Raw genomic sequence first — 21,021 nt, 5'->3', positions numbered from 1 at the left:
TGTTAAGCATTTTCCTAATTAATTTATTGAAAATATTATGATTTGACCGAATGGCTAGCTCAAAACCGACCACTTACTAAATATTCGATCTACCAAATTTGGTAGTAAATATATTTGGAAAATATAAATTTTTGGTTATTTTATCTATAAATACGTGCAAATCATTATCCATAAAATATTTTAAAAATATCGTGATTTGACCGATAACCGATTTGAAACCTAAATACTGCTTTACTAGCGTTATACATGGAAAATTCTTCATTTTTGGTTTATACGTGAACAATAACATGTTAAGCATTATCCTAATTAATTTTTTGAAAATATTATGATTTGACCGAATGGCTAGCTCAAAACCGACCACTTACTAAATATTCGATCTACCAAATTTGGTAGGAAATATATTTGGAAAATATTCATTTTGGGTTATTTTATCTATAAATACGTGCAAATCATTATCCAAAAAATATTTTAAAAATATCGTGATTTGACCGATAACCGATTTGAAACCTAAATACTGCCTTGCTGGCGTTATACATGGAAAATTCTTCATTTTTGGTTTATACGTGAACAATAACGTGTTAAGCATTATCCTAATTAATTTTTTGAAAATATTATGATTTGACCGAATGGCGAGCTCAAAACCGACCACTTACTAAATATTCGATCTACAATATTTGTTAGTAATATTATTTGGAAAATGTTCATTTTTTGTTAATTTATCTATGAATACGTGCAAATCATTATCCAAAAAATATTTTAAAAATATCGTGATTTGACCGATAACAGATTTGAAACAGAAATACTGCCTTGCTGGCGTTATACATGGAAAATTCTTCATTCTTGGTTTATACGTCAACAATAACGTGTTAAGCCTTATCCTAGTTAATTTTTTGAATATATTATGATTTGACCGAATGGCGAGCTAAAAACCGACGACTTACTAAATATTCGATCTACCAAATTTGGTAGTAAATATATTTGTAAAATATATATTTTTGGTTATTTTATCTATAAATACATGCAAATCATTATCCAAAAAATATTTTAAAAATATCGTGATTTGACCGATGACCGATTTGAAACGAAATACTGCCTTGCTGGCGTTATACATAGAAAATTCTTCATTCTTGGTTTATACGTCAACAATAACGTGTTAAGCATTATCCTAATTAATTTTTTGAAATGGCGAGCTCAAAACCGACCACTTACTAAATATTCGATCTACCAAATTTGGTAGTAAATATATTTGGAAAATATAAATTTTTGGTTATTTTATCTATATATACGTGCAAATCATTATCCAAAAAATATTTTAAAAATATCGTGATTTGACCGATAACCGATTTGTAACCTAAATACTGCCTTACTGGCGTTATACATGGAAAATTCTTGATTTTTGTTTATACGTGAACAATAACGTGTTAAGCATTATCCTAATTAATTTTTTGAAAATATTATGATTTGACCGAATGGCGAGCTCAAAACCGACCACTTACTAAATTTTAGATCTACCAAATTTGGTAGTAATATTATTTGGAAAATGTTCATTTTTGGTTATTTTATCTATAAATACGTGCAAATCATTATCCAAAAAATATTTTAAAAATATCGTGATTTGACCGATGACCGATTTGAAACCTATATACTGCCTTGCTGGCGTTATACATGTAGATTTCTTCATTTTTGGTTTATACGTGAACAATATCGTGTTAAGCATTTTCCTAATTAATTTATTGAAAATATTATGATTTGACCGAATGGCTAGCTCAAAACCGACCACTTACTAAATATTCGATCTACCAAATTTGGTAGTAAATATATTTGGAAAATATAAATTTTTGGTTATTTTATCTATAAATACGTGCAAATCATTATCCATAAAATATTTTAAAAATATCGTGATTTGACCGATAACCGATTTGAAACCTAAATACTGCTTTACTGGCGTTATACATGGAAAATTCTTCATTTTTGGTTTATACGTGAACAATAACATGTTAAGCATTATCCTAATTAATTTTTTGAAAATATTATGATTTGACCGAATGGCTAGCTCAAAACCGACCACTTACTAAATATTCGATCTACCAAATTTGGTAGGAAATATATTTGGAAAATATTCATTTTGGGTTATTTTATCTATAAATACGTGCAAATCATTATCCAAAAAATATTTTAAAAATATCGTGATTTGACCGATAACCGATTTGAAACCTAAATACTGCCTTGCTGGCGTTATACATGGAAAATTCTTCATTTTTGGTTTATACGTGAACAATAACGTGTTAAGCATTATCCTAATTAATTTATTGAAAATATTATGATTTGACCGAATGGCTAGCTCAAAACCGACCACTTACTAAATATTCGATCTACCAAATTTGGTAGTAAATATATTTGGAAAATATAAATTTTTGGTTATTTTATCTATAAATACGTGCAAATCATTATCCATAAAATATTTTAAAAATATCGTGATTTGACCGATAACCGATTTGAAACCTAAATACTGCTTTACTAGCGTTATACATGGAAAATTCTTCATTTTTGGTTTATACGTGAACAATAACATGTTAAGCATTATCCTAATTAATTTTTTGAAAATATTATGATTTGACCGAATGGCTAGCTCAAAACCGACCACTTACTAAATATTCGATCTACCAAATTTGGTAGGAAATATATTTGGAAAATATTCATTTTGGGTTATTTTATCTATAAATACGTGCAAATCATTATCCAAAAAATATTTTAAAAATATCGTGATTTGACCGATAACCGATTTGAAACCTAAATACTGCCTTGCTGGCGTTATACATGGAAAATTCTTCATTTTTGGTTTATACGTGAACAATAACGTGTTAAGCATTATCCTAATTAATTTTTTGAAAATATTATGATTTGACCGAATGGCTAGCTCAAAACCGACCACTTACTAAATATTCGATCTACCAAATTTGGTAGTAAATATATTTGTAAAATATATATTTTTGGTTATTTTATCTATAAATACATGCAAATCATTATCCAAAAAATATTTTAAAAATATCGTGATTTGACCGATGACCGATTTGAAACGAAATACTGCCTTGCTGGCGTTATACATAGAAAATTCTTCATTCTTGGTTTATACGTGAACAATAACGTGTTAAGCATTTTCCTAATTAATTTATTGAAAATATTATGATTTGACCGAATGGCTAGCTCAAAACCGACCACTTACTAAATATTCGATCTACCAAATTTGGTAGTAAATATATTTGGAAAATATAAATTTTTGGTTATTTTATCTATAAATACGTGCAAATCATTATCCATAAAATATTTTAAAAATATCGTGATTTGACCGATAACCGATTTGAAACCTAAATACTGCTTTACTAGCGTTATACATGGAAAATTCTTCATTTTTGGTTTATACGTGAACAATAACATGTTAAGCATTATCCTAATTAATTTTTTGAAAATATTATGATTTGACCGAATGGCTAGCTCAAAACCGACCACTTACTAAATATTCGATCTACCAAATTTGGTAGGAAATATATTTGGAAAATATTCATTTTGGGTTATTTTATCTATAAATACGTGCAAATCATTATCCAAAAAATATTTTAAAAATATCGTGATTTGACCGATAACCGATTTGAAACCTAAATACTGCCTTGCTGGCGTTATACATGGAAAATTCTTCATTTTTGGTTTATACGTGAACAATAACGTGTTAAGCATTATCCTAATTAATTTTTTGAAAATATTATGATTTGACCGAATGGCGAGCTCAAAACCGACCACTTACTAAATATTCGATCTACAATATTTGTTAGTAATATTATTTGGAAAATGTTCATTTTTTGTTAATTTATCTATGAATACGTGCAAATCATTATCCAAAAAATATTTTAAAAATATCGTGATTTGACCGATAACAGATTTGAAACAGAAATACTGCCTTGCTGGCGTTATACATGGAAAATTCTTCATTCTTGGTTTATACGTCAACAATAACGTGTTAAGCCTTATCCTAGTTAATTTTTTGAATATATTATGATTTGACCGAATGGCGAGCTAAAAACCGACCACTTACTAAATATTCGATCTACCAAATTTGGTAGTAAATATATTTGTAAAATATATATTTTTGGTTATTTTATCTATAAATACATGCAAATCATTATCCAAAAAATATTTTAAAAATATCGTGATTTGACCGATGACCGATTTGAAACGAAATACTGCCTTGCTGGCGTTATACATAGAAAATTCTTCATTCTTGGTTTATACGTCAACAATAACGTGTTAAGCATTATCCTAATTAATTTTTTGAAATGGCGAGCTCAAAACCGACCACTTACTAAATATTCGATCTACCAAATTTGGTAGTAAATATATTTGGAAAATATAAATTTTTGGTTATTTTATCTATATATACGTGCAAATCATTATCCAAAAAATATTTTAAAAATATCGTGATTTGACCGATAACCGATTTGTAACCTAAATACTGCCTTACTGGCGTTATACATGGAAAATTCTTGATTTTTGTTTATACGTGAACAATAACGTGTTAAGCATTATCCTAATTAATTTTTTGAAAATATTATGATTTGACCGAATGGCGAGCTCAAAACCGACCACTTACTAAATTTTAGATCTACCAAATTTGGTAGTAATATTATTTGGAAAATGTTCATTTTTGGTTATTTTATCTATAAATACGTGCAAATCATTATCCAAAAAATATTTTAAAAATATCGTGATTTGACCGATGACCGATTTGAAACCTATATACTGCCTTGCTGGCGTTATACATGTAGATTTCTTCATTTTTGGTTTATACGTGAACAATATCGTGTTAAGCATTTTCCTAATTAATTTATTGAAAATATTATGATTTGACCGAATGGCTAGCTCAAAACCGACCACTTACTAAATATTCGATCTACCAAATTTGGTAGTAAATATATTTGGAAAATATAAATTTTTGGTTATTTTATCTATAAATACGTGCAAATCATTATCCATAAAATATTTTAAAAATATCGTGATTTGACCGATAACCGATTTGAAACCTAAATACTGCTTTACTGGCGTTATACATGGAAAATTCTTCATTTTTGGTTTATACGTGAACAATAACATGTTAAGCATTATCCTAATTAATTTTTTGAAAATATTATGATTTGACCGAATGGCTAGCTCAAAACCGACCACTTACTAAATATTCGATCTACCAAATTTGGTAGGAAATATATTTGGAAAATATTCATTTTGGGTTATTTTATCTATAAATACGTGCAAATCATTATCCAAAAAATATTTTAAAAATATCGTGATTTGACCGATAACCGATTTGAAACCTAAATACTGCCTTGCTGGCGTTATACATGGAAAATTCTTCATTTTTGGTTTATACGTGAACAATAACGTGTTAAGCATTATCCTAATTAATTTTTTGAAAATATTATGATTTGACCGAATGGCGAGCTCAAAACCGACCACTTACTAAATATTCGATCTACCAAATTTGGTAGTAATATTATTTGGAAAATGTTCATTTTTGGTTATTTTAAGCAAAACTGAGAAAAGTAGGGGGGATCATTATCCAAAAAATATTTTAAAAATATCGTGATTTGACCGATGACCGATTTGAAACCTATATACTGCCTTGCTGGCGTTATACATGTAGATTTCTTCATTTTTGGTTTATACGTGAACAATAACGTGTTAAGCATTTTCCTAATTAATTTATTGAAAATATTATGATTTGACCGAATGGCGAGCTTAAAACCAACCACTTACTAAATATTCGATCTAGCAAATTTGATAGTAAATATATTTGGAAAATATAAATTTTTGGTTATTTTATCTATAAATACATGCAAATCATTATCCAAAAAATATTTTAAAAATATCGTGATTTGAACCGATGACCGATTTGAAACGAAATACTGCCTTGCTGGCGTTATACATGGAAAATTCTTCATTCTTGGTTTATACGTCAACAATAACGTGTTAAGCCTTATCCTAATTAATTTTTTGAAATGGCGAGCTCAAAACCGATCACTTACTAAATATTCGATCTACCAAATTTGGAAGTAAATATATTTCGAAAATGTTCATTTTTGGTTTATTTATCTATAAGTGCAAATCATTATCCAAAAAATATTTTAAAAATATCGTGATTTGACCGATAACCGATTTGTAACCTAAATACTGCCTTACTGGCGTTATACATGGAAAATTCTTCATTTTTGGTTTATACGTGAACAATAACGTGTTAAGCATTATCCTAATTATTTTTTTGAAAATATTATGATTTGACCGAATGGCGAGCTCAAAACCGACCACTTACTAAATTTTAGATCTACCAAATTTGGTAGCAATATTATTTGGAAAATGTTCATTTTTGGTTATTTTATCTATAAATACGTGCAAATCATTATCCAAAAAATATTTTAAAAATATCGTGATTTGACCGATGACCGATTTGAAACCGAAATACTGCCTTGCTGGCTTTATAAATAGAAAATTCTTCCTTTTTGGTTTATACGTGAACAATAACGTGTTATACATTATCCTAATTAATTTTTTGAAAATATTATGATTTGACCGAATGGCGAGCTCAAAACCGACCACTTACTAAATATTCGATCTACCAAATTTGGTAGTAAATATATTTGGAAAATATTCATTTTTGGTTATTTTATCTATAAATACGTGCAAATTATTATCCCAAAAAATATTTTACAAATATCGTGATTTGACCGATAACCGATTTGTAACCTAAATACTGCCTTACTGGCGTTATACATGGAAAATTCTTCATTTTTGGTTTATACGTGAACAATAACGTGTTAAGCATTATCCTAATTATTTTTTTGAAAATATTATGATTTGACCGAATGGCGAGCTCAAAACCGACCACTTACTAAATTTTAGATCTACCAAATTTGGTAGCAATATATATTTGGAAAATGTTCATTTTTGGTTATTTTATCTATAAATACGTGCAAATCATTATCCAAAAAATATTTTAAAAATATCGTGATTTGACCGATGACCGATTTGAAACCGAAATACTGCCTTGCTGGTGTTATAAATAGAAAATTCTTCCTTTTTGGTTTATACGTGAACAATAACGTGTTATACATTATCCTAATTAATTTTTTGAAAATATTATGATTTGACCGAATGGCGAGCTCAAAACCGACCACTTACTAAATATTCGATCTACCAAATTTGGTAGTAAATATATTTGGAAAATATTCATTTTTGGTTATTTTATCTATAAATACGTGCAAATTATTATCCCAAAAAATATTTTAAAAATATCGTGATTTGACCGATAACCGATTTGAAACAGAAATACTGCCTTGCTGGCGTTATACATGGAAAATTCTTCATTCTTGGTTTATACGTCAACAATAACGTGTTAAGCCTTATCCTAATTAATTTTTTGAAAATATTATGATTTGACCGAATGGCGAGCTAAAAACCGACCACTAACTAAATATTCGATCTACCAAATTTGGTAGTAAATATATTTGGAAAATATTCATTTTTGGTTATTTTATCTATAAATACGTGCAAATCATTACCCAAAAAATATTTTAAAAATAGAGTGATTTTACCGATAACCGATTTGAAACCGAAATACTGCCTGGTGTTATAAATAGAAAATTTTTCCTTTTTAGTTTATACGTGAACAATAACGTGTTATACATTATCCTAATTAATTTTTTGAAAATATTATGATTTGACCGAATGGCGAGCTCAAAACCGACCACTTACTAAATTTTAGATCTACCAAATTTGGTAGTAATATTATTTGGAAAATGTTCATTTTTGTTTATTTTATCTATAAATACGTGCAAATCATTATCCAAAAAATATTTTAAAAATATCGTGATTTGACCGATGACCGATTTGAAACTGAAATACTGCCTTGCTGGCGTTATAAATAGAAAATTCTTCCTTTTTGGTTTATACGTGAACAATAACGTGTTAAGCATTTTCCTAATTAATTTATTGAAAATATTATGATTTGACCGAATTGCTAGCTCAAAACCGACCACTTACTAAATATTCGATCTACCAAATTTGGTAGGAAATATATTTGGAAAATATTCATTTTGGGTTATTTTATCTATAAATACGTGCAAATCATTATCCAAAAAATATTTTAAAAATATCGTGATTTGACCGATAACCTATTTGAAACAGAAATACTGCCTTGCTGGCATTATACATGGAAAATTCTTCATTCTTGGTTTATACGTCAACAATAACGTGTTAAGCCTTATCCTAATTAATTTTTTGAATATATTATGATTTGACCGAATGGCGAGCTAAAAACCGACCACTTACTAAATATTCGATCTACCAAATTTGGTAGTAAATATATTTGGAAAATATATATTTTTGGTTATTTTATCTATAAATACATGCAAATCATTTTCCAAAAAATATTTTAAAAATATCGTGATTTGAACCGATGACCGATTTGAAACGAAATACTGCCTTGCTGGCGTTATACATGGAAAATTCTTCATTCTTGGTTTATACGTCAACAATAACGTGTTAAGCCATATCCTAATTAATTTTTTGAAATGGCGAGCTCAAAACCGATCACTTACTAAATATTCGATCTACCAAATTTGGAAGTAAATATATTTCGAAAATGTTCATTTTTGGTTTATTTATCTATAAGTGCAAATCATTATCCAAAAAATATTTTAAAAATATCGTGATTTGACCGATAACCGATTTGTAACCTAAATACTGCCTTACTGGCGTTATACATGGAAAATTCTTCATTTTTGGTTTATACGTGAACAATAACGTGTTAAGCATTATCCTAATTATTTTTTTGAAAATATTATGATTTGACCGAATGGCGAGCTCAAAACCGACCACTTACTAAATTTTAGATCTACCAAATTTGGTAGCAATATTATTTGGAAAATGTTCATTTTTGGTTATTTTATCTATAAATACGTGCAAATCATTATCCAAAAAATATTTTAAAAATATCGTGATTTGACCGATGACCGATTTGAAACCGAAATACTGCCTTGCTGGCTTTATAAATAGAAAATTCTTCCTTTTTGGTTTATACGTGAACAATAACGTGTTATACATTATCCTAATTAATTTTTTGAAAATATTATGATTTGACCGAATGGCGAGCTCAAAACCGACCACTTACTATATATTCGATCTACCAAATTTGGTAGTAAATATATTTGGAAAATATGCATTTTGGGTTATTTTATCTATAAATAAGTGCAAATCATTATCCAAAAAATATTTTAAAAATATCGTGATTTGACCGATGACCGATTTGAAACCGAAATACTGCCTTGCTGGCGTTATAAATAGAAAATTCTTCCTTTTTGGTTTATACGTGAACAATAACGTGTTAAGCATTTTCCTAATTAATTTATTGAAAATATTATGATTTGACCGAATTGCTAGCTAAAAACCGACCACTTACTAAATATTCGATCTACCAAATTTGGTAGTAAATATATTTGTAAAATATATATTTTTGGTTATTTTATCTATAAATACATGCAAATCATTATCCAAAAAATATTTTAAAAATATCGTGATTTGACCGATGACCGATTTGAAACGAAATACTGCCTTGCTGGCGTTATACATAGAAAATTCTTCATTCTTGGTTTATACGTCAACAATAACGTGTTAAGCATTATCCTAATTAATTTTTTGAAATGGCGAGCTCAAAACCGACCACTTACTAAATATTCGATCTACCAAATTTGGTAGTAAATATATTTGGAAAATATAAATTTTTGGTTATTTTATCTATATATACGTGCAAATCATTATCCAAAAAATATTTTAAAAATATCGTGATTTGACCGATAACCGATTTGTAACCTAAATACTGCCTTACTGGCGTTATACATGGAAAATTCTTGATTTTTGTTTATACGTGAACAATAACGTGTTAAGCATTATCCTAATTAATTTTTTGAAAATATTATGATTTGACCGAATGGCGAGCTCAAAACCGACCACTTACTAAATTTTAGATCTACCAAATTTGGTAGTAATATTATTTGGAAAATGTCATTTTTGGTTATTTTATCTATAAATACGTGCAAATCATTATCCAAAAAATATTTTAAAAATATCGTGATTTGACCGATGACCGATTTGAAACCTATATACTGCCTTGCTGGCGTTATACATGTAGATTTTTCATTTTTGGTTTATACGTGAACAATATCGTGTTAAGCATTTTCCTAATTAATTTATTGAAAATATTATGATTTGACCGAATGGCTAGCTCAAAACCGACCACTTACTAAATATTCGATCTACCAAATTTGGTAGTAAATATATTTGGAAAATATAAATTTTTGGTTATTTTATCTATAAATACGTGCAAATCATTATCCATAAAATATTTTAAAAATATCGTGATTTGACCGATAACCGATTTGAAACCTAAATACTGCTTTACTGGCGTTATACATGGAAAATTCTTCATTTATGGTTTATACGTGAACAATAACATGTTAAGCATTATCCTAATTAATTTTTTGAAAATATTATGATTTGACCGAATGGCTAGCTCAAAACCGACCACTTACTAAATATTCGATCTACCAAATTTGGTAGGAAATATATTTGGAAAATATTCATTTTGGGTTATTTTATCTATAAATACGTGCAAATCATTATCCAAAAAATATTTTAAAAATATCGTGATTTGACCGATAACCGATTTGAAACCTAAATACTGCCTTGCTGGCGTTATACATGGAAAATTCTTCATTTTTGGTTTATACGTGAACAATAACGTGTTAAGCATTATCCTAATTAATTTTTTGAAAATATTATGATTTGACCGAATGGCGAGCTCAAAACCGACCACTTACTAAATATTCGATCTACCAAATTTGGTAGTAATATTATTTGGAAAATGTTCATTTTTGGTTATTTTAAGCAAAACTGAGAAAAGTAGGGGGGATCATTATCCAAAAAATATTTTAAAAATATCGTGATTTGACCGATGACCGATTTGAAACCTATATACTGCCTTGCTGGCGTTATACATGTAGATTTCTTCATTTTTGGTTTATACGTGAACAATAACGTGTTAAGCATTTTCCTAATTAATTTATTGAAAATATTATGATTTGACCGAATGGCGAGCTCAAAACCAACAACTTACTAAATATTCGATCTAGCAAATTTGATAGTAAATATATTTGGAAAATATAAATTTTTGGTTATTTTATCTATAAATACATGCAAATCATTATCTAAAAAATATTTTAAAAATATCGTGATTTGAACCGATGACCGATTTGAAACGAAATACTGCCTTGCTGGCGTTATACATGGAAAATTCTTCATTCTTGGTTTATACGTCAACAATAACGTGTTAAGCCTTATCTTAATTAATTTTTTGAAATGGCGAGCTCAAAACCGATCACTTACTAAATATTCGATCTACCAAATTTGGAAGTAAATATATTTCGAAAATGTTCATTTTTGGTTTATTTATCTATAAGTGCAAATCATTATCCAAAAAATATTTTAAAAATATCGTGATTTGACCGATAACCGATTTGTAACCTAAATACTGCCTTACTGGCGTTATACATGGAAAATTCTTCATTTTTGGTTTATACGTGAACAATAACGTGTTAAGCATTATCCTAATTATTTTTTTGAAAATATTATGATTTGACCGAATGGCGAGCTCAAAACCGACCACTTACTAAATTTTAGATCTACAGCAATATTATTTGGAAAATGTTCATTTTTGGTTATTTTATCTATAAATACGTGCAAATCATTATCCAAAAAATATTTTAAAAATATCGTGATTTGACCGATGACCGATTTGAAACCGAAATACTGCCTTGCTGGCTTTATAAATAGAAAATTCTTCCTTTTTGGTTTATACGTGAACAATAACGTGTTATACATTATCCTAATTAATTTTTTGAAAATATTATGATTTGACCGAATGGCGAGCTCAAAACCGACCACTTACTATATATTCGATCTACCAAATTTGGTAGTAAATATATTTGGAAAATATGCATTTTGGGTTATTTTATCTATAAATAAGTGCAAATCATTATCCATAAAATATTTTAAAAATATCGTGATTTGACCGATAACCTATTTGGAACAGAAATACTGCCTTGCTGGCATTATACATGGAAAATTCTTCATTCTTGGTTTATACGTCAACAATAACGTGTTAAGCCTTATCCTAATTAATTTTTTGAATATATTATGATTTGACCGAATGGCGAGCTAAAAACCGACCACTTACTAAATTTTAGATCTACCAAATTTGGTAGTAATATTATTTGGAAAATGTTCATTTTTGGTTATTTTATCTATAAATACGTGCAAATCATTATCCAAAAAATATTTTAAAAATATCGTGATTTGACCGATGACCGATTTGAAACCGAAATACTGCCTTGCTGGTGTTATAAATAGAAAATTCTTCCTTTTTGGTTTATACGTGAACAATAACGTGTTATACATTATCCTAATTAATTTTTTGAAAATATTATGATTTGACCGAATGGCGAGCTCAAAACCGACCACTTACTAAATATTCGATCTACCAAATTTGGTAGTAAATATATTTGGAAAATATTCATTTTTGGTTATTTTATCTATAAATACGTGCAAATTATTATCCCAAAAAATATTTTAAAAATATCGTGATTTGACCGATAACCGATTTGAAACAGAAATACTGCCTTGCTGGCGTTATACATGGAAAATTCTTCATTCTTGGTTTATACGTCAACAATAACGTGTTAAGCCTTATCCTAATTAATTTTTTGAAAATATTATGATTTGACCGAATGGCGAGCTAAAAACCGACCACTAACTAAATATTCGATCTACCAAATTTGGTAGTAAATATATTTGGAAAATATTCATTTTTGGTTATTTTATCTATAAATACGTGCAAATCATTACCCAAAAAATATTTTAAAAATAGAGTGATTTTACCGATAACCGATTTGAAACCGAAATACTGCCTGGTGTTATAAATAGAAAATTTTTCCTTTTTAGTTTATACGTGAACAATAACGTGTTATACATTATCCTAATTAATTTTTTGAAAATATTATGATTTGACCGAATGGCGAGCTCAAAACCGACCACTTACTAAATTTTAGATCTACCAAATTTGGTAGTAATATTATTTGGAAAATGTTCATTTTTGTTTATTTTATCTATAAATACGTGCAAATCATTATCCAAAAAATATTTTAAAAATATCGTGATTTGACCGATGACCGATTTGAAACCGAAATACTGCCTTGCTGGCGTTATAAATAGAAAATTCTTCCTTTTTGGTTTATACGTGAACAATAACGTGTTAAGCATTTTCCTAATTAATTTATTGAAAATATTATGATTTGACCGAATTGCTAGCTCAAAACCGACCACTTACTAAATATTCGATCTACCAAATTTGGTAGGAAATATATTTGGAAAATATTCATTTTGGGTTATTTTATCTATAAATACGTGCAAATCATTATCCAAAAAATATTTTAAAAATATCGTGATTTGACCGATAACCTATTTGAAACAGAAATACTGCCTTGCTGGCATTATACATGGAAAATTCTTCATTCTTGGTTTATACGTCAACAATAACGTGTTAAGCCTTATCCTAATTAATTTTTTGAATATATTATGATTTGACCGAATTGCTAGCTCAAAACCGACCACTTACTAAATATTCGATCTACCAAATTTGGTAGGAAATATATTTGGAAAATATTCATTTTGGGTTATTTTATCTATAAATACGTGCAAATCATTATCCAAAAAATATTTTAAAAATATCGTGATTTGACCGATAACCTATTTGAAACAGAAATACTGCCTTGCTGGCATTATACATGGAAAATTCTTCATTCTTGGTTTATACGTCAACAATAACGTGTTAAGCCTTATCCTAATTAATTTTTTGAATATATTATGATTTGACCGAATGGCGAGCTAAAAACCGATCACTTACTAAATATTCGATCTACCAAATTTGGAAGTAAATATATTTCGAAAATGTTCATTTTTGGTTTATTTATCTATAAGTGCAAATCATTATCCAAAAAAAATTTTTAAAAATATCGTGATTTGACCGATAACCGATTTGAAACCGAAATACTGCCTTACTTGCGTTATACATTGAAAATTCTTCATTTTTGGTTTATACGTGAACTATAACGTGTTAAGCATTTACCTAATTAATATTTTGAAAATATTATGATTTGACCCAATGGCGAGCTTAAAACCGCACACTTACTAAATATTCGATCTACAATATATGTTAGTAATATTATTTGGAAAATGTTCATTTTTTGTTAATTTATCTATGAATACGTGCAAATCATTATCCAAAAATTATTTTAAAAATATCGTGATTTGACCGATAACCGATTTGAAACAGAAATACTGCCTTGCTGGCGTTATACATGGAAAATTCTTCATTTTTGTTTATACGTGAACAATAACGTGTTAAGCATTATCCTAATTAATTTATTGAAAATATTATGATTTGACCGAATGGCGAGCTCAAAACCAACCACTTACTATATATTCGATCTACCAAATTTGGTAGTAAATATATTTGGAAAATATAAATTTTTGGTTATTTTATCTATAAATACGTGCAAATCATTATCCAAAAAATATTTTAAAAATATCGTGATTTGACCGATAACCGATTTGTAACCTAAATACTGCCTTACTGGCGTTATACATGGAAAATTCTTCAATTTTGTTTATACGTGAACAATAACGTGTTAAGCATTATCCTAATTAATTTTTTGAAAATATTATGATTTGACCGAATGGCGAGCTCAAAACCGACCACTTACTAAATTTTAGATCTACCAAATTTGGTAGTAATATTATTTGGAAAATGTTCATTTTTGGTTATTTTATCTATAAATACGTGCAAATCATTATCCAAAAAATATTTTAAAAATATCGTGATTTGACCGATGACCGATTTGAAACCTATATACTGCCTTGCTGGCGTTATACATGTAGATTTCTTCATTTTTGGTTTATACGTGAACAATAACGTGTTAAGCATTTTCCTAATTAATTTATTGAAAATATTATGATTTGACCGAATGGCGAGCTCAAAACCAACCACTTACTAAATATTCGATCTAGCAAATTTGATAGTAAATATATTTGGAAAATATAAATTTTTGGTTATTTTATCTATAAATACGTGCAAATCTTTATCCAAAAAATATTTTAAAAATATCGTGATTTGACCGATAACCGATTTGTAGCCTAAATACTGCCTTACTGGCGTTATACATGGAAAATTCTTCATTTTTGGTTTATACGTGAACAATAACGTGTTAAGCATTATCCTAATTAATTTTTTGAAAATATTATGATTTGACCGAATGGCTAGCTCAAAACCGACCACTTACTAAATATTCGATCTACCAAATTTGGTAGTAAATATATTTGGAAAATATAAATTTTTGGTTATTTTATCTATAAATACGTGCAAATCATTATCCATAAAATATTTTAAAAATATCGTGATTTGACCGATAACCGATTTGAAACCTAAATACTGCTTTACTAGCGTTATACATGGAAAATTCTTCATTTTTGGTTTATACGTGAACAATAACATGTTAAGCATTATCCTAATTAATTTTTTGAAAATATTATGATTTGACCGAATGGCTAGCTCAAAACCGACCACTTACTAAATTTTCGATCTACCAAATTTGGTAGGAAATATATTTGGAAAATATTCATTTTGGGTTATTTTATCTATAAATACGTGCAAATCATTATCCAAAAAATATTTTAAAAATATCGTGATTTGACCGATAACCGATTTGAAACCTAAATACTGCCTTGCTGGCGTTATACATGGAAAATTCTTCATTTTTGGTTTATACGTGAACAATAACGTGTTAAGCATTATCCTAATTAATTTTTTGAAAATATTATGATTTGACCGAATGGCGAGCTCAAAACCGACCACTTACTAAATATTCGATCTACAATATTTGTTAGTAATATTATTTGGAAAATGTTCATTTTTTGTTAATTTATCTATGAATACGTGCAAATCATTATCCAAAAAATATTTTAAAAATATCGTGATTTGACCGATAACCGATTTGAAACAGAAATACTGCCTTGCTGGCGTTATACATGGAAAATTCTTCATTCTTGGTTTATACGTCAACAATAACGTGTTAAGCCTTATCCTAGTTAATTTTTTGAATATATTATGATTTGACCGAATGGCGAGCTAAAAACCGACCACTTACTAAATATTCGATCTACCAAATTTGGTAGTAAATATATTTGTAAAATATATATTTTTGGTTATTTTATCTATAAATACATGCAAATCATTATCCAAAAAATATTTTAAAAATATCGTGATTTGACCGATGACCGATTTGAAACGAAATACTGCCTTGCTGGCGTTATACATAGAAAATTCTTCATTCTTGGTTTATACGTGAACAATAACGTGTTAAGCATTTTCCTAATTAATTTATTGAAAATATTATGATTTGACCGAATGGCTAGCTCAAAACCGACCACTTACTAAATATTCGATCTACCAAATTTGGTAGTAAATATATTTGGAAAATATAAATTTTTGGTTATTTTATCTATAAATACGTGCAAATCATTATCCATAAAATATTTTAAAAATATCGTGATTTGACCGATAACCGATTTAAATCATTCTCAAATATCATCCATTCCTAAACCCAAAAGAACATACAATTGTTGGAACAAAGATAAAATTGAAATGGTAATGAAAATATTAGCAATGCCAGAGGAAGAACAGATGAAGGTTAAGGACATTGCTAAATTTGTTAATATGTCGAAGGCATCAATACATAAAATAAAGCGGGATACATTTCCAGAAATTATTGGTGAGCCCCTAAAGGAATTCTCGCTTAAACAAAGGGGGAGAAAAATTAAAGACACAGCAAATATTGAAAGGCAAATTATGGATTTGCTAATCGACAATAATACCTTCACGGTGAAGGATATAATTGAGAATTTGCCCTCTGGTTCTCCAAAAAATATTGGAACTATAAGGAAATATATTAAAAACATCCGATGGTCCAAAAAAAGAGCTGGGAAAGAACCAGATCGCAGGAATACACCAGGAGCTATCAATATTCGACAGGTGTATTGCCGCAAATTGCTGAACATCTCCAGAGAAAGACTCTATTTTCTCGACGAAACAGGCATCAATTTTCATGTTGTACCTGTCTATGCTTGGGCACCACTCAACGTTAGACCATCAATAAAGGTGCCACCCTCAAAAGGGAAAAATGTAAGTGTACTTTGCACTATAGGAATTTGTGGAGTTATACATTATAAAATCATCGAAGGATCATATAATGGTATGTTATTCCGAAATTCATTAATGGATATTATTAGTATATTACCACCAGATGCCATATTAGTTATGGACAATGCGTCAATACATAAAAGTCATCTAATTGATGACTATAAAGAGAGAATTGAATATCTTCCCCCATACTCACCACAATTAAACCCAATTGAAAATTTTTTCGGGGTTTTCAAAAACAAGTACAGGTCATTAATTCCCAGACCAAGTACAAGGGAACATATAATAAATAATATTAATCAAATAATGAATCAATTTATTCCATATGATTTTACAAATTTCTATAATCATATGCAACATTATTTGGAGCTGGGCTATCGTGGACTACCTCTTGACTAAAGTAATCTAATTATATAATAAATTACGATTAACATTTTTTAATATTTATAGGTACTACTTAAGCAAGCAATTTATGACTATGAACTATCATTAAATATTTCATATTTTATTAATTAATATTCATGTATTAGTGTAATTACGAATATATTTCTTATTATATATAATTATATGTATTACATATACGAATTGAATAAAATATTAAATTAAAGTTATGTCTCAAATATGATAAAATAAAGTGAGAGAAAAAAACTATTTTAAGAAATAAAAGATTCTGACTAAGATCTTACAACTTAAATGAATAATTTATCATTATATTTAAAATTATTCTACATAAAATATCGTTAACTAAGTAAAAGAAAATATGTGATGACAAAACTTTTTATATTTTTTTATAAAAATTTTTTTTTATGTAAGTTTGACATTTAAAAAAGTTGTTTAATATTTTTTTAACATAGATTAATGTTTAAGTATGATTAAAATAAAAATATAATAGTATCATTTTATTTTGTTTTAACATCTGGTAAAAAATATCCCCTCTTTCACTGTATTATTTTTTAAAAAAAATGTATTATAATTTGAAAAAGTTTATTTTATATAAATTTCTTTTTTTATTATTATATTTTTTTTTTATAAAATTACTATTACAAATATTTTGAAAAATATTCCCTAAGCCTCGAGATTTCGCTAATAGATGTCCAAACCTTTGTTCCTTCTAAAAACAAAATCTTCAGGCTTGTAAATATTATTCTAGATGAAATATTGAGTTTGCCGTTTTTAAAAATAGGCTCAAAACGCCGTTTAACAACACTTGTCTGGGTCCAAAGAGCAAGGGGGTTATAAAGCTTAGTAAATCTCCTTTTAAGATTTTACTGCATAAGTTGGTGATTTTAGTGAGAATTGAAACTGCAAATCAAGGGATTGGTGATGTCCTATAAGAAAATTGGTCTAATCCCGTCAACTCCATGCGCTGAGTCTTTGGTCTAATCTAGTCAACTCCATGCGCTGAGTCTCGGTGAAAAGATATGATTGCTTTCCTAACTTCTTCTTGTGTGAAGTCTGCAGCACAATGCGTGTAAGGCTGAGTGATTATCAACGTAAGAGTTGAAGTCTGATGTTTTGAGCATAACTTGCTTAAGGTTTCTTCGGAGAAATCAGCAATTGGTCGAGAGCTCCTTTAATGTTAAGAAAATCGATTTTCTTCGAGATCAATGAAGTTTTTTGCTGGAGTGGAGTTACTTTTTTTTGTTTTTTGGATGTGATTATTGGGTATCTTGAAGACGGCTAAGGATGTTTAAACTGGCGTCCTTTATTTGTTGGGTTATGAATTTCTGGACTGATTCGTCCGGTATTTTAAAAGTGTTATATCCGAAATAAGAATTTTAACCATTCTTTTTTATTGTTAAAATATTTTGCAGGGGAGAGGATATGTAGTCACTGAGAGAATGGTGGTTTTATGAATGGGTTGAGAAGTGATCTGGGAGAGAGGTGTAAGTCTTGAATGAGGACACCTGTTGGAGATTGGTTTATGAACATAAAAAACACCTTCATTTGTTAAATGTAAAAGTTTCCGGTAGGAAGGACATATTTTGGGTTCGTGGGAGGTAGTCATTGTTATTATATCATAAATTTAATTTTTTCTTTTGTGTTGAATTATTCAAAAATAAGAAATATGGGGTCGTGAATAAGAAATATGGCGTCGAGAATAGGAAATATGGCATCGGGAATAAGATATGTGGTGTATATATGGCCATATTTTAAAAAAAATGACAGCGATCCTTCGCAGTAAGAAATCACGTAAATCTGCGCGCCGAAAAATGGAAATGTAGCGATCTGTGCAGATTTCCATAAGAAATATGGCGTCGAGAATAAGAAATATATACTTTTTTAGACAATAAAATACATAATAAATCTAATTTCCATTTTATATATTTAAATTTTAAAATATTAAATTAAATCAAATATACAAAGAAATTTGTAAATTAAAATTATATTTTATTTTATTGTTTAATATTTAAAAATTCTGATATAAATTTATATTTTATAAAATTAAAAGTAATATTTTATAACATCCTATAAATTATTATTATTTTTATATATTTAAATATTCACTTAATAAAAATTTTAATGAATGTTTTTTCAAATTATTTTTATAAGGGAATTTTGCTTAATTTCTCACACTCTTTATAAAAATTATCATAAAATATTAAATCTTCAAAATTTTTATGTTCATAATTAACTTATGGTTAATTAAATAAAAAAAATTCAAATATCAAAGCATAATATTAAAATTTTAGTGATATAAGTTATAAAATGATAGTGAGCTATGCCCCCTCCCCACAACTCGAGATACATTTTCACATTACTACTCGAGGGTTAATGAAATTTATAGAAATGATTATTAAATATATATGATATAAATTAACATAAAATATTTTTAATCTTACTAAATTCATATTTAAAACCATTTTTTTAAATAAAATATTTGTTGTTAAATATAGGTATATAATAATTTTCGAGTGAAATTTATGGGATCATTCAAATAAAAGAGCTTATTTGTATCATTCTTTTTGGCTTATTAAACACTATATTAAAATGAATGAAAATATTTGTAAGTAAACCTGGGTTTTGAGATGTTGAATAACCATTTTGATACCGTCATTGACTCCTTTAGCCTTTCCCGACAACATTATTGTCAAGCCATTGTCATTATTGTTTTGTAGTTCGATGTGAATGCCTGGTGAATGTAAATATGTTTAATGTATATCACAAACTCTATATGAGAATAAATTTTTATAAATAACAAATTTCGAATATTAAAAATAGTAGGGCTACAAAAAGTAACGAATGCGCTGTAGTTGGAAAAATAAAAACATCACTTTAAAATGGAGGTAAAAAATTTTTTAACAAAATTAAATCCATTAGTAATCTAATACCAATTCTTTCTATAACTATACAAGAATAATAAGAGTCTTTTCATTCATCTATGATATAATAAACTTTGTTTTTGACAAACATATTTTACTTACAATTTTAAAGATTTACATAAATTTAAATGTTTCATCTATCGACTAATGCTGTAAACAAACGCGTTCAAATAACGCTGATTTTTTAAAAAACACAAGGTAAACGGCGTTCCTGTTATTTTAGACCATTTTGATAGTAAACGTATTGTATATTTTTCGAATAAATCAGCCCGTTCATTTTTTGTGTTGATT

At 27.9% G+C, this 21,021-nt stretch overlaps 1 protein-coding gene across 1 annotated transcript; it reads left to right on the top strand.

Moving 5' to 3' along the window:
• The first annotated feature begins 16,822 nt into the window (after window positions 1-16,822).
• Window positions 16,823-17,937, top strand: LOC135930763 (uncharacterized). Its single transcript, XM_065467551.1, has 2 exons — window positions 16,823-17,807; window positions 17,858-17,937. Exon 1 carries the CDS (start codon window positions 16,853-16,855, stop codon window positions 17,804-17,806), a length of 954 nt encoding a protein of 317 aa, XP_065323623.1. The 5' UTR covers window positions 16,823-16,852; the 3' UTR covers window position 17,807; window positions 17,858-17,937.
• The last annotated feature ends 3,084 nt before the right edge of the window (window positions 17,938-21,021 follow it).

The sequence above is a fragment of the Gordionus sp. m RMFG-2023 genome, unplaced genomic scaffold (genome assembly GCF_954871325.1).
Source record: "Gordionus sp. m RMFG-2023 unplaced genomic scaffold, tfGorSpeb1-WG-v2 contig_78, whole genome shotgun sequence".
Taxonomy (NCBI): Eukaryota; Metazoa; Nematomorpha; class Gordioida; order Chordodea; family Parachordodidae; genus Gordionus; species Gordionus sp. m RMFG-2023.
The sequence above is the reverse complement of the archived record's forward strand: the minus strand, read 5'-3'. Positions and strand labels throughout refer to the sequence as shown.

What these genes read in the sequence shown, in the direction of transcription:
- LOC135930763 (XM_065467551.1), top strand. Translation starts at nt 16,853, where the DNA reads ATGGTAATGAAAATATTAGCAATGCCAGAGGAAGAACAGATGAAGGTT.